This window comes from Rhinoraja longicauda, chromosome 13 (genome assembly GCF_053455715.1).
Source record: "Rhinoraja longicauda isolate Sanriku21f chromosome 13, sRhiLon1.1, whole genome shotgun sequence".
In the NCBI taxonomy this organism is placed as follows: domain Eukaryota; kingdom Metazoa; phylum Chordata; class Chondrichthyes; order Rajiformes; family Arhynchobatidae; genus Rhinoraja; species Rhinoraja longicauda.
In genome coordinates this window covers 12,373,018-12,387,846 of record NC_135965.1, presented here as the reverse complement: position 1 = coordinate 12,387,846, position 14,829 = coordinate 12,373,018, and the positions used below count along the sequence as shown (strand labels likewise).

The 14,829-nt window shown below is 41.8% G+C and overlaps 1 protein-coding gene across 2 annotated transcripts; it reads left to right on the top strand.

Annotated features, from left to right (window-relative positions):
* The first annotated feature begins 716 nt into the window (after positions 1 to 716).
* LOC144599144 (thiamine transporter 2-like) lies at positions 717 to 11,744 on the top strand. 2 transcript variants are annotated; one of them, XM_078409877.1, is made up of 5 exons: positions 717 to 1,833; positions 2,432 to 3,245; positions 6,179 to 6,371; positions 8,624 to 8,765; positions 10,012 to 11,744. In XM_078409877.1, the coding sequence occupies exons 1-5, from the start codon at positions 1,663 to 1,665 to the stop codon at positions 10,180 to 10,182; spliced, it is 1,491 nt and encodes a 496-aa protein (XP_078266003.1). In that variant the 5' UTR covers positions 717 to 1,662; the 3' UTR covers positions 10,183 to 11,744. The 2 variants fall into 2 exon arrangements, with proteins under 2 accessions (XP_078266003.1, XP_078266002.1); XM_078409876.1 differs by lacking the exon at positions 8,624 to 8,765 and having other exon boundaries at positions 10,012 to 10,178.
* Positions 11,745 to 14,829: the final 3,085 nt, after the last annotated feature.

The window sequence follows — 14,829 nt, the reverse complement described above, 5'->3', positions numbered from 1 at the left end:
CTTCAGGCATTGGAGTAGGTTGACTGGCAGCAGTGGATACTGTAATACCTGGGTCAAAGATCCCCATACTTCTGCGGATAAAGAGGAAAAAGAGAATGAAGGACGGATATTGTAAGAGAACATGAAAGATGTCACACTGTGTCCATGGTAAACAACACCCTCTTACTTGACTGATGAAGGAGAAGAATCACAAGAGCTGATGTCATCCATACTTGGATGGAATAAGGCAATGGTCCCTGCTTGTTTTATTAAATAAAGAAATCTTAAAATTACAAAATAAAGAATGAAAATCAGCAAGACTTCCTCTCACAGAGATAGCTTCCTTGTCAATTGCTAGGAACAATTGGAGAAAACAGAATTTAAAAAAACACCCATGAGGATAAAACAAAGAGAACAAATGATACAATAAAGTAATAGAACATGAACGACATCAGTCCATGGTGTCCCCGTTTGGAATCATCAGTCTTTGATTTTCTCATCCATTTGGTTTCTGAATAAAAACACCATCCATGAAGACCAGGTTTTAATTATAGGTGATTCTGGCCTGTTCCTTGGTATACAGATGGTGCAGTGGTGCCACCGGCACGCAGCACCAGAGACCCGGGTTCGATCCTAACCTTGGGTGTTGTCTGTACAGAGTTTGGATGTTCTCCCTGTGACCTCATGGGTTTCCTCCGGGTGCTCTGGTTTCCTCCCACATCCCAAAATTGTGTGGATTTGTAAGTTAATCGGCCTCTGTAAAAATGTCCCGAATGTGTTGGGAGTTGATGAGAAAGTTAACATAGAACTAGTATGAATGGGTGAGTGATGGTTGGTGTGGACTCAATGGGTCGTAGAATCTGTTTCCATGCTGTATCTCCAAAAATAAAACTAAAATAGAGGTTAAATATAAGTCAAATGCATCCAGCTAACTCCGACAGAAGTATAGACACATATTGCTGGTGTAGTTCAGCGGGTCAGGCAGCATCTCTAGACAAAAAGGATGGGTGACATTATGGGTTGGGACCCTTTTTCAGACTGAAAGTATAGGGTGGGGGGAAGACCTGGAGACGAGAAAGGCACAGGACCGATCGGGGCTGGCCAACAGAAGTATGTTAATTAGTTGAACTCCACCAGGTTACCGCTGCTAAATTGCTTGATGGTTATTAATTAACATAAAAAGAAATGCATGCTCATGTTTTATTGCTGGTCTGATTGTTTTGGTTCAAGGTTCACTGCCAAGATTTTTTTCACTTGTATACTCTGACCTGAGTATACTCGGGGTGGCACTGAACAGGTTAATCTCCATATATCCTCATGATATTAAAGAAGGCCATTTGGCCTCACAGTTCACAAATTTGTGATTAAGCAAATGATTTTAAGTAGAAACTTGAACCATAATATTGATCTGACGATATTTGAACTTACCTGATACACTACAGACAGGTCTAAATATTCATTAACTTATTTCTGTCCCAATTATGCTGATATTCGAACTGTGGAGACCAGCAGGATTGAGCATGCTTCCAATATGTTTAAAGTCCATGCTCAGGTGATAAGCCTTTTGATTACAATGTAGTTCAGCAGCTGTAAACCTGTAAAGTCTTGAAGATAGACACAAAGTGCTGGCGTAACTCGACGGGTCAAAGCACTTGGAGAACGGATTAGCTCCTGCCTAGAGCAATGATAAAATGCTGTAAATCCGTGGACTGCTGCAAACCAGTGAATAGCAATAGATGGCTATACCCCACGCTGCTTCTGTGTACCTATGGATTCTTCTCAACGATGAGACCTTCAGAGCCTTTTTTAATACCCTATCTTGTTGGACCTGACAAAAATTTAACCATTGACCAGGTAAGTATCTGTAAGTATATATTTGAATAGAAAGAAAATATCTTCAGAATAAATGCAACTTTATCCTCCATCGTCAAAGATCTCCACTTCGGCTTTTAGTTTTATGGCAATGTTGATGATGTTTCACAGTGCAGCGAGAATAATCCATCCTGATTTATTTCATCAAAACCTCTCAGAATCTTTTTGAAAGTGAACCAGTGAAAGTGAAGAATATTGTCCCATAATTGACCCATGAATGTTGCCCCTTCTTCCCTCCTTTACCCTTATTATGGATTCCATATGAAGACTTATGCATTATATATGTTTTGTGGTTCAGGTTGGTAGATGAATTGGCTGTTGTAAATTGCCCCTTGTGTGCAGGTTAATGATAGAATCTCGGGGCTAATCAATAACAATGTACAGCGAATAGAATTGGATTAGAATAGTGTAGGATTAGTGTAAATGGGTGATTACTGGTCAGCATGTAACCCGGCCTGCTTTCATGCTGTATCTCCGTATCCATATAAACCAATACCAAGGATTTTCATGTAACGTTGTTCAGATGTGACATTCTGTTATTGACCTCTGTTATTAAATTTGTGTTCCCATTCACTTTCAGGTTACTAATGAAATATTTCCAGTATGGACCTACTCTTACTTGGTAGTATTGATTCCTGTCTTCTTGGTCACAGATTATCTCAGATATAAACCTATCATAATATTACAAGGAATTAGCTTCATCATTACTTGGCTAATGCTCCTATTTGTGCAAGGGGTCCTGGCCATGCAGTTTGTAGAATTCACCTTTGGCATTGTGTCTGCAACTGAAGTAGCTTATTACTCGTACATTTACAGCGTTGTCGATCCAGACCACTACCAAAAAGTGACCAGTTACTGTCGGAGCGTTACATTGGTTGCGTACACCCTAGGCTCCATTCTGGGACAGGTTTTAGTCTCTGTTGGGAATGTACCCTACTTCCTTCTGAATGTGATTTCACTGGTTTCTGTGTCGCTGGCCGTCCTTACTTCCTTCCTCCTGCCAATGCCCAAAAGAAGCATGTTCTTCCACAGGAAAGAAGCCAAAGACATTCAGGCTGAAGACGTCAAGCCAGCCTCCGGAAATATTTCTCCTCAGAATGATCTGGACACAGCAGCCATTTCACACTGTCCTGCTAGCTCGCGTGAAGGTGTCGCTGGTCTGGTGAAAGCAACTGAACGCAAGGGCTTGATGAAGGATCTCCTCCAACTGTGTTCTGATTTCAAGGAAAGCTATTCCTCTCCAAAAATTATCTACTGGTCTGCGTGGTGGGCATTGGCCACCTGTGGGTTCCTGCAAGTTGTCAATTATATCCAGGTGCTGTGGGATTACGTTGAACCATCCCAAAACAACACGGCATACAATGGCGGCGTGGAAGCTGTGTCGACCTTCATGAGTAAGCTGAATTATAACATTTATCTATTTTATGATAAGGAGTAACAATGTGTGATATCATCAGGTCAATTTAAGTCAAGAGACCAAGAACAGAGTGTCTGTGTGCAAGCGACAGAAAAGAGAACCCGTTAAATTCCTGTAAAGGTTCACGATGAGTCAGTGATCAGCCAAGCCATGCAGCGATGCTAGGCAAGGGCATCAGTGGAGAGTGGTGGTGGCACATCACAAGGGCACCAGGCAAACCGTGGGTGAGTTAGACAACCTGACAACCACTGTCAGCACAAGAGGTACACAAAGAGCAGGTAAAATGGCAAGTCCCACACACAGGGACATCCAGTAAAGTCGACACCTCTAGGAAGGTGTTAAACGTAAGGTGGAAACTTGAGGAAATAAGCTATGATTGATCATTGAACACTTCATGATTCTATGAATTTTGCACCGAAAACTGGAAGATGAAAACTGCAGCTGTGTCTGAATGAGTGATCCAGGGCTAAATTAGTTGATGACTAATTAAGCAGTTACACTGCATTTCTTTGTATTTCTTTGTAAGTGTTCCATTTCTTCTCCTGCTCCTTGGTCTACTCGTCTTCTTCTTTGCTTGGCTTCTGAGATGCATGATGAGACCAATCTGGGATCCATAGACTCTTCCCCAAATGGGCAGGGGGTGCCCTGGGTTGTCTGTGATTTGCCACTGACCCTGGGCTTTGTGTGCTCCTGACTTTGAGGTTTTCAATGCCATCCCAAACACTGTTCCTCCACTTTGAGCGGTCATGGGCCAAAGATTCCCAGGAGTAGGTAGATGATGTTAAATTGTTTTTCAAAGGGACTTTGAGCACATCTTGAACCATTTTCTCTGACCATCTGACAATCTTCTAATGGAAGATCAAGGAATGGAGAGTCTTGGGGGCTTGTTGTCAGGCATGCTCAAGATGTGGTCTACCTAATGGAACTGAGTGTAATTAGGCCCTCAGTAGTGGGGTATTGATGAATGTCAGTTCTCTCATCTATCCTCCAGTGAGGTTAGTGCATAAGTGAATTGGTGGATATGCTGATGATTGCTTTTCAAGCCTTGAGATGACCACTCACAGGCATGCAGGAGGACAGGTAGTGTAAGAAAATAACTGCAGATGCTGGTACAAATCAAAGGTATTTATTCACAAAATGCTGGAGTAACTCAGCAGGGATCACTGCTGTCTGGTAGCCCATGAGTATTTTATGAGTAAAATGATCTTCAAACACTTTTTTCTTCAATCGACCACAAAAACTGAGCAGGTACACTGAAGACGATAATTAATTTAATCAATAATGCCCGCCTTTTCCAAGAGGTGGATCCTGAGATGTGAAAAGCAATCTATGACAATAAAGTGCTGGAGTAACTCGGCAGGTTAAGCAGCATCTCTGGAGAAGATGGATAGACGTTTCAGGTTGGGACCCTTCTTCAAACTTACTTCAGCACTTAGTGTGATTTTTTTCTAAACCAGCATCTGCAGTTCCTTATATCCACAAAAGCAATCCATGTTTTAGTCATAGAGTTATAAAGTCATAGAGCATGGAAACAGACCCTTTGGCCCGACTTGCCCATGCCGATCAACATGCCCCATCTACACGAGTCCCACCTGCCTGTGTTTAGCCCATATCCTGCTAAACGTATCCATTCCATATAACGGGCATAACAAATCATTTTTTGAAGATTTTGTCATCAACCTTTATTGCCAAGAGCCACCGTTGTATAATGGCAGCAGATTGGTTGGGGACTTTCGTCTTGTGGATGTTGAGTATAAGGCAATATTCTCAAATAAAGGTTATTTTGTCTGTGGTTAGCTAACATCCCCTGATGAATGAATATAATTCTACTTGTGTGTTATCAATGTTCAGTTAATCCAGTGTGGTAGAAAGGGAGGAATGGAAGAAAACAATGCATTTTAAAACATTCCAGCCCAGTCAGGGCCGGATTAACATGGTAGCAAAAATAGCATTGGCTACGGCCCCGCACTAGTTTAATCCGGCCCTGAGCCCAGTCAACAGATTACGGGAAATAATGAATCCCATATAATAGCAAATTAAAAGTAATGAAAAAGTGATACAGTGTTGCTCTATTGATTTTCCAATGCTTCACTAAACTAGTGATGCATAAGGCTTGTCGCGGCCATCCCTGTGAATGTTCCTTTTTGTTTTCAAGTGACATTGCTTGTTATCTGCAACCGATCCATAGATTGATTCTTCAGCTTTTCTGTCCAATATTGACATTGTTTTTTGTAAGCACATTATAAACATTGATTACAATTAAAACACAAAGTACTTGTGCTATAACACCAGGATATGCGCTCAATTAAGAAAACCAAGCCCAAAGACACAGTATTATCTAAACTGATTATACCAACTTATGCTAAGGACAATAAATCCATATGCAATAATCAGCTATCTACATGATAATGAACGCATTTTTTAAAAAACTGATCATGTAGATGCAAGTATATAATTGGGGTTATCAAGTAGGCACCTCCCTACACTGGTGTTTCATTGAGTTAGGCCCATGACACCTTGGGAAGGCTCAACAGTTAGTTGCAGCATCCCAGACAACCCCCCTCAATACCTGCTCTCACCACCAGTATCTACTAAACAAAGGAAACTACAGACGATTAATTCACTCTAACAAATGCTAAACACTCGCATCCTGTCTTCCACTTATCCTAACCCATCATTAAACTCGTAACGCCACAAATATCAACCTTGTATAAAAGCAGGATATACTTACAGAATACACTTACAAAGAAATACACATGCCGCATGTAATACATTTCCTTTCTACCCCCAACTGACACTATTAATGTTAATGTTAAACTGTTGGTACTGCTCAATTTAACTGTGTGTTTGATTTTCAGTGAGTGACTCAATGACGTTTAAAAGGCTGCGTTCTCCTCTGCTTGACTCCAGGTGCTGTTATGTCCTTTGCTGTGGGCTTTGTAAAGCTGGATTGGGAAGTGTGGGGAGAACTAGCCCTAGGCATCTTCTCAGTGGTAGATGCTGGTGCTTTATATGCTATGGATCGTGCAAACAACATCTGGGTTTGTTATGCCAGTTACATTGTTTTCAAAGCATCCTACTTCTTGTTAATTACCATAGCCACGTGAGTATGATATTCTTCCTAAATTTCAAAACTACAGTGATATTTTCTATTCAAAATAGCATAAAATATTCAGTTAGGACAATTCTACCTGTAGGTTAACATCGTACATTTAATCCAATGTGGTAGTAAGGGAAGGATGGAAAGAAAACAATGTATTGAATTACTTACATAGATGACAGATACATAGACAATAGGTGCCATTCGGCCCTTCGAGCCAGCACCTCCATTCAATGTGATCATGGCTGATCATCCACAATCAGTACTGGTCAAAATTTTAACTAGTCAAAATGTCCTTTAACAAACAAATCACTTCTTCATAAATAACCTGCTTGAAAATAGTTCTGGGTCTTTGAGTTGCACTGAGCACAATCCCCAAACAATATCTTTATCTTCAGAAGGGTTGAAGAAGGGTCTGTCTGAAAAGGTGTCTCGACCCGAAACATCACCCTTTCCATTTCTCCAGAAGCACTGCCTGGCCTGCTGAGTTACTCCAGCATTTTGTGTCTACTTTATCTCTAATGCTGAATTTTCATTTTCTTGCATTAATTTCCTTATCTAACTCTTTATTTAATACAAAATAAACCTTCTGGTGGTGAAAATTATAAAGATTTGGATTACAGAGACACACCAAACTTCAGATGCTGGAATCTCGAGTAAAACACAAAGTGCTGGAGTAACTCAGCGGGTCAGGCAGCACCTCTGGAGGACATAAATAGGTGACATTTCAGGTCAGGATCCTTCTTCAAATTTGGGCCATTCAAATCAGTGCTACATTGAACAAGCTCTGTTACAAGCTGGGCACTGGCACCCAAGTGTCTGCTGACAGGTATTCCTGAACAGCAGTGCTGATGTTTGGAATTCCTAATGTTCCATTTGGAATAAAAAATGAGACAGTAGTAAAAGAAAAATGTTGAGGAAAGATTTCCATTTGGGAGAAGTGTGGAAGTGTGTGTGTGTGTGTGTTGGTGTATTAGGAAAGGGGTGAGTGTAGAAGAATGGTATAAGCCGGGAATGATTTCTAGCAATCCAGGGCATAAACTTAACAATACTGTTGACATGAAGCACAGTATATCTCAACTCTCAGGCCTTACTAACTTTGAGATGGAATCATCCTGCTCGCAACAAGGACGTGCCATTTCTTAAACGTGAGGGGACATCTTTGTTGCCCATACTGCTCACACTGTGTGCAGCACAATGTGGGGCAGTACCACAGCACAGAGGTACACATTAATCCTTGCAACCTTATTTAGTTCTACATGAATCCATCCTTAACTTATTTAGTCAGACACAGATCCTAATCCTTTCCTTCAAAGCTTACTTTTCAACCAGGCTTTATCCTTGATACTAATGATTGCAGTAAAGGTGCATGCCAGTGCTGTCGAATACTGTCAGTGGGGAGAGGGGATGTATTACTAAAACTCAACCACAGGGTGCCACTCGCCTATGGTGCATTGTGGACAATGTTTCTGATGCAGAGTGGAAGGTCCATGGGTATAAACGGTCAAGCAATATTTAGCAAGCAAATGCATGGTGCATTTGCAAACTGCTCCATCTGCTGGAACAGTACCAAACTTTTGCCTCTTTATTTTAGCTGAGTTAATGTCTATATTTGATTAAGGAAAGTTGATCTTCAACAGCATTACCAGATGATTGTGGACAAGTACAGTTAGCTTAGAGCGCGGGATAATCAGACCATTGCGTGCAAATGTAAGTGAGTCTGAAGAATGGTCCCAACCCAAAATGTCACCTATCCATGTTCTCCAGAGATGCTGTCTGACCCACTGAGTTACTCCAGCACTTTGTCTCTTTTTTAGTAAACCGGCCTCTGAAGTTCTTGTTTCAACTGCAAGTTAGTCCTTATGTTAATGGTGTACACACAGTTGTCAAGATCCAGATTTATAACGGAAATGTGCTGACTTGCATTTTATTGCTATGCCCCTTAAAGACTGTTGTTGCTGATCTATACTTGAACCCCCCCAACCCCCCTCCCCCGCCCCCCCAGGCACATTCCCACTTCCACTTAGGACCTCCCCCACCCACAATATATCAGCTGTCTCCCTGGGGAAGTCACCCAGTGTCCACTCTGCCCAGTTTAATGTGAGCTATTTGCCAACTGCAGGGAACGCAAACATGGGTATCATCAAGCAAGTTGCAATGTACATGTGGAACCTCCACACACTCAACACTAAAGGCAGAAATGCTCTTCTATTCTTTGTTAAATCAGAGTTCAACCAATTATTTCCCTGATCAAGGTTCCAGATAGCAGCTAACCTGAGTGTGGAGCGCTACGCTTTATTGTTTGGGGTAAATACCTTTGCGGCTCTACTTCTGCAGACCATTCTGACCATCGTTGTTGTTGATTCAAGAGGCCTTGGTTTGGATATTATCACCCAGGTGAGTTAAACAGTGGACTCTATGAGGGAGCTGCAAATGTTGTAGTTTGGGCAATATGGAAGATCAGGTTTGATTTATGGACATATTATTCACCAGTAGATTGAGAAATATTAGAATGTAGAACACGACAGGCCAGGAACAAGCCTTTTGGCCCATAATGTTCTGTGCCGAACATGATGCCAAGATAAATTAATTCCAACGGCTTGTACATGATCCATATTCCTCATCTTCTGCATACCCATCGTCAGGATCGAACCCGGGTCTCTGGCACTTTAAGGCAGCAACTCTACCGCTGCATCACTGTGCAGCCTGAGTTCCAGGAATTGTTAGACCAAACTCTGAAAGAAATTATTAGTTGTGATTTACCAATAGCTCTTGTGGATATGAATCAAAATGTCACAGGTTCAAATCACTCCCAAAACCAAGGGCTGAATCACCATTTTACACGATTACACCTCCTTCAGTCTTATTTAATCTAAACACCACCAGTTTAGTTAAAAACCCATATGTGAAGTCACCAATATTCTCCCAGTAATTAGAAACAAGGAACTACAGATGCTGGTTTACCAAGACAAGACTACAAAATGCTGGAGTAACTCAACAGGTCAGGCAACACGGAGAACATGGATAGGTGGACACCTATTCTTGTTCTCCAGGGATGCTCCCAGATCCACTGAGTTATTCCAGCATTTTGTGTCTTTTCTTCCTGTATTAACTTGTCTTTTCTAACCTGGAGGTATCCGGGTCAATGAGTCTCATCCCTTCATTTGAATTCTCAGTAAAATAATACCAAAGCTATTATTTCCTACTTGTGAAGCATGTAACCTGGCAAATGAGAGTCTGGATAAATGGCTTCAGACTTGAGAGATACAGCGTGGATACAGGCTCTTTGGCCCACTAAGTCCGCACCGACCAGTGATCACCCCCGTACACTAGCACTATCCTACACACTAGGGACAATTTACAATTTTACCAAATCCAATTAACCTAAAAATCTGTGGGTCTTTGGTGTGTGGGAGGAAACTGGAGCACCCGGAGGAAACCCCACGCGGTCACGGGGAGAACGTACAAACTCCGTACAGATGCAGCCATACTCAGGATGGAACCCGTGTCTCTGGCGCTGGAATTCTACCGCTCCCACCACTCTCATGCATTAGCAGAGTAGCTACTGTATTCTTTGCACTGAAGCACCATTGTTGAGGCCCTATGAAGCCAGCTGCAACCCTTGTTTGGTTTTATTTTGCAGTTCCTTGTTTACGGGACATACTTTGCTGCCATAGCAGGAATTTTCCTCATCAGAGGAATTTGCACCTTGTATCAAAGTCGACAGAAAAGAGCTCGGCAAGATGGGTCAGAGGTCATCAATGAAAACACTTTACCATCCGGAACTGAGACATACCTCGCAGAACGATTTTGACATTTTGTAAATACTGCATGAAAAACTACTGGACTTATGTTGTTAGAATTTCTCACTCAATCCTCTTGGCCAGGTGGCTAGAACATTTGTCCAGGGATATCTGCAAGACCACATTCAATTAGTTGTTAAGAAGATAAGGGACCATTCATGGGATTCAATCCAATGCAGGAAATCGGTTATTTAGAGTGTTTAAACACATTCCTTTCCAGAGTGTCAAGGGCCAAGGGGGTTTTATTGTTATATGTACCGACAATGGAATAATCAAATTCTTACTTGCTGCAGCTTAAATGTAATAATACACAGATAATATATAATAATCAATGCACCGTGGCACAGCGGTAGAGTTGCTGCCTTACTGCATCAGAGACCCGGGTTTGATCCTAACAATGGGTGCTGTCCGTACGGAGTTTGCACGTTCATCCCATGACCGCAGGGGTTTTCCCCGGGTGCTCTGGTTTCTTCCCATGCTCCAAAGACACACAGGTTTGTAGGTTAATTTGGCTTCGGTTTAAAAAAATTGTAAATTGTCACTAGTCTGTAGGATAGTGCTAGTGTCCCGGGACTGCTGATCGGCGCGGACTTGGTGGGCCAAAGGGCCTGTTTTCACGCTCTTATCTAAAACTATAATAATTTAATGTTGCAGTACAAAAACCTGACTTCGCAGTGCAACCAAAGACACGGCCCATTAAAGGACGCAGTTGTTGAGGTCAGTGTTGTGTTATGTTCAAGAGGCTGATGGTGGTTGGAAGAAGCTCCTGTCCTACCTTTTTTCCTTGGACAATATGTGAAGGGTAAGGTATTACTTTGCTGGAGTTAATCTGTAGACATGTGTCTTCACTGCCTACAGATGGCATCGTTCTCAAGAATGAGCTGGAAGTAGGGGTTATTTATTCCAGTTCAGGAGTCATGTGCTACATCTTGATCTATTATTGCCAAGGTGCCAGCAAGATTAAGCATAGACAAGGCGGCCGTTTTGCCAGAAACCTGCACTCCTTCCACTAGAGCCTGCTGGATATTACGGGTGCTAGCCATTGTAACCCCCTTACGCCCATCCCAATACTGACCTCTCTGTCCTGGGCCTCCTACACTAGTCTCCTACCCGTATTTACTGCAGTAGCAACATGGTTCAGAAAACAGAGACATCCTGCTGAAAGTACCAAGCTTCAAGCCAAGACCCAACATGCTTTAGGTCACTTATAAGCCACTGCCCAGGCCATCAAAATTAACAAGAGTTGTTGGAATCTGTTGGAATGTCTTTGAGATACGCAAACTTTCAAAAATAGGAGGATATTTTAAAATGCAAAAACAGCTTTAGATTTAGAACAAAATTAAAAATAATAAGGTATTAGGATTTACATAGAACACCTGGCTGAGTGGTACCATAACAATTGTTCACTCATTGTTAAGACTAAAGAAATGATTGTCGATTTCGGAAAGAGGAAGTCAGACGATCATACACCTCTTAATTAAAAAATACATGATGTGCTGGAGTAACTCAGCGGGTCAGGCAGCATCGCTGGAGAACTACTGATGTTCCAGGTTGGGACCTTTCTTCGTACTTCTTGTGATGGGAGTGAGGGGTGGGTGGGGCAGGGGGGGAGGAAGAAAGCTGGAAGAAAGGAGAGGCAGGACAAAGTAATAGGTAGATGCAGGTGAAGTTTATTTTGATAAGACAAATTATTGGACAAATGCCAGAGATGAAAAGACACAAACTACCGCCTTTGATTAGTGGGTCGGCAGTGAAGGGAGCAGCTTCAAATTGATGCATCATTTGTTTTTGCGTGTTTGACTGAGTCTATGTGCCAGGACTTTTCATTGTACCTAGAAGTTTATTGCAGCCGCAATATTCGAATACAAAGTTAAACAAAGGACAACCATCAAAAACTTACTGTCTTCTTCGAAGACTTCGCCGAACTGAACATTTCGGGCGCCAAAAGCGCACATGACAACGCTGGCCAATCAGCGATGTCGCTCTCTGGATGTACTGATGGATGTTTCTTTTTTTGTGTGTTTTTGGGGTTGGGTGGTTTGAGTGCCTGTTTGATGCTTTTATTGTTGGACTGTGTTTTTGGGGGTTTTTTGGGGTTGTGTAATTTGAATGCCTGTTTAGCGCTTTTATTGTTGGACTGTGTTTTTGGGGGTTTTTGGGGTTGTGTGATTTGAATGCCTATTTAATGCTTTTATTGTTGGACTGTGTTTTTGGGGGTTTTTGGGGTTGGGTAATTTGGGTGCCTGTTTAGTGCTTTTATTGTTGGACTGTGTTTTTGGGGGTTTTTTGGGGGTGTAATTTTGATGCTTATTTAATGCTTTTGTTGTTGGACTGTGGGTGATTGAATTAACATTTTGTTCAAGATGGCCGCGCCGTTGTGTTTGGCTGCCTGCCACTGTATGTTTCTTTTTTTTCCTAGTCAGATGTGCAGCACTTTGGTCAACGTGGGTTGTTTTTAAATGTGCTATACAAATAAATTGACTTGACTTGACTTGACTTGTATCTCACTGTAGTCATACATTGGACAATCAACCTGAACTTGAAGAACGAACATCAAATACATTTGAGTTAACTGTTCAATATATTGTTGTCTTCATTAATTCAGAGGAAGTCAATCACCTGGAACTTCCTTTTATCCTTGGAGTTACATTTCTCCATTGGAATTAATTTATTTAGCCTTTTGTTTAGACTTTCAGAGATATAGTTCGCTCAGCCCGCGTCCATTCCATACACTAGCACTATCCTACACACTAGGGACAATTTTTACAATTTTACCGAAGCCAATTACCTTACAAACTTGCACGTCTTTGGAATGTGGGAGGAACGCATGGCGGCAGGCAGCAGATGGGACTGTTCGGTGCACTTGTGTAATTTTGTCAGCGCCAAAACATGGTGACACGTGTACTGCCTAGGTGAGGTCTGATATATGATTTTACTGGGTTGGATGCAAAACAAAGCGTTTCACTGTACCTTTATGTGACAATAAAGTATCATTATTGAATGATTGAATTGGTACAGGCACAATGCATTAAACACAGAATGCAACATCGACCATGAAGTGAGTTCTGATTCCTAAATCAGGTCATCAAATGCGATGGAACAAAATTCAGAATGGTATACAACTTAGTACCAAGCCCATGTTACATTGTGTGCTTCAGAATCAACACCAGAATGGAAAAAATAGCCCCTGAAATTTGATAGCATTATTGTTAGAATGTCATTCTTTCTTTGTAATATCAACTTGATTGTGCCTTGCTCCATCTGCTGGAATATTTCTGACATCTACACGCTTGTCTTAGATGAATGCAAACCCACATCATTATAGGAAATAAAGCAATGCTGATCTCCCATGCACACGGTTCCATTCTACACTTGGCCAAGTCCATCAGATGCCTTCCATGTGTTCAGAATAACAAAGCAGCCAGGAAGCTTTTCACAGTATGTACCTGTAAACTCCCTTCCTCATTATAACAGACAGAAAACAAGGGTCTCGCCAGAACACACAATCCCACTCACTATTATCTCTCTTCACGCTGGTGGATTTCCAATTTCTTCATGCCATTTCTTTGTATAACGGCATTGCTAAGACTTTTTTGCAGATAATATCTTTAAACGTTCCATGTGTGGGAAAGAACTGGTTTAAATCAAAGATAGACACAAAATGCTGGAGTAACAGCAGGACAGGCAGCATCTCTGGAGAGAAGGAATGGGTGACGTTTCGCGTCGAGACCCTTCTCCCCTAGTTTCTTTGATTCCCCCAGCCTCCTCCCCCCAACTACAATCATTCTGAAGAAGGGTCGCGACCCGAAATATCACCAATCCATCTTCTCCAGAGATGCTGCCTGACTCACTAAGTTACTCGAGAACTTTGTGTCTTTTTTTTGTAAAGTGGCATCTGCAGTTCCTTGTGTCAAAAATGTATTATTTTTTACTTGCACTACGCTCTCCTCTTATTCACCTTATCTATGCTCCACGATCTTCTATACCTCTATATTCCTTCTAGGCAAAATAGACAAATGTTGCTTGGCTTATCTGCAATGCCCTCTGAAGTTCTCACCCTTCCTTTATTCTCTTTATCTCTTAATCTGAGTTCCGGCCCTGGTCGTTGTTGTTCTTCGTGGTCCTGTACCTGTTGTACCTTTTTTGTGACTCTGGAAGGACCACGAGTACACATGTTTAAGATGTTATCATGGTGGAGCTTAACTCCAGTCTGTTTATTCCAAGGCCGCCTAATCACACCCATCACTTATATACACAGGCATACAAAGTAGTTCTTGGATACACAAAGTAGTCCCAGCAATATCACAACATCCCCCTTGTCTTACATATTACAACATCCCCCTTGTCTTATATAAAATTGTTTTCTTTACCATTCGAAGGCTAAAATATATTTAACAAACAAAACCAAAACACCATTGCTTTTTGCAAACAAAACCAATAACACAACTAAACACAATTAAACACAATTGCTTTTTTTCGCCATCATGGTGGTCACTCCTCTGCGGAATTTCACTCATCGCCGGGTGGTCACTCATCTCCGTGTGGTCACTCACTCCGTGTGGTCACTCATCTCCGTGCGGTCACTCATCTCCGTGTGGTCACTCATCTCCGTGTGGTCACTCACTCCATGTGGTCACTCCACAGATATATACATATAT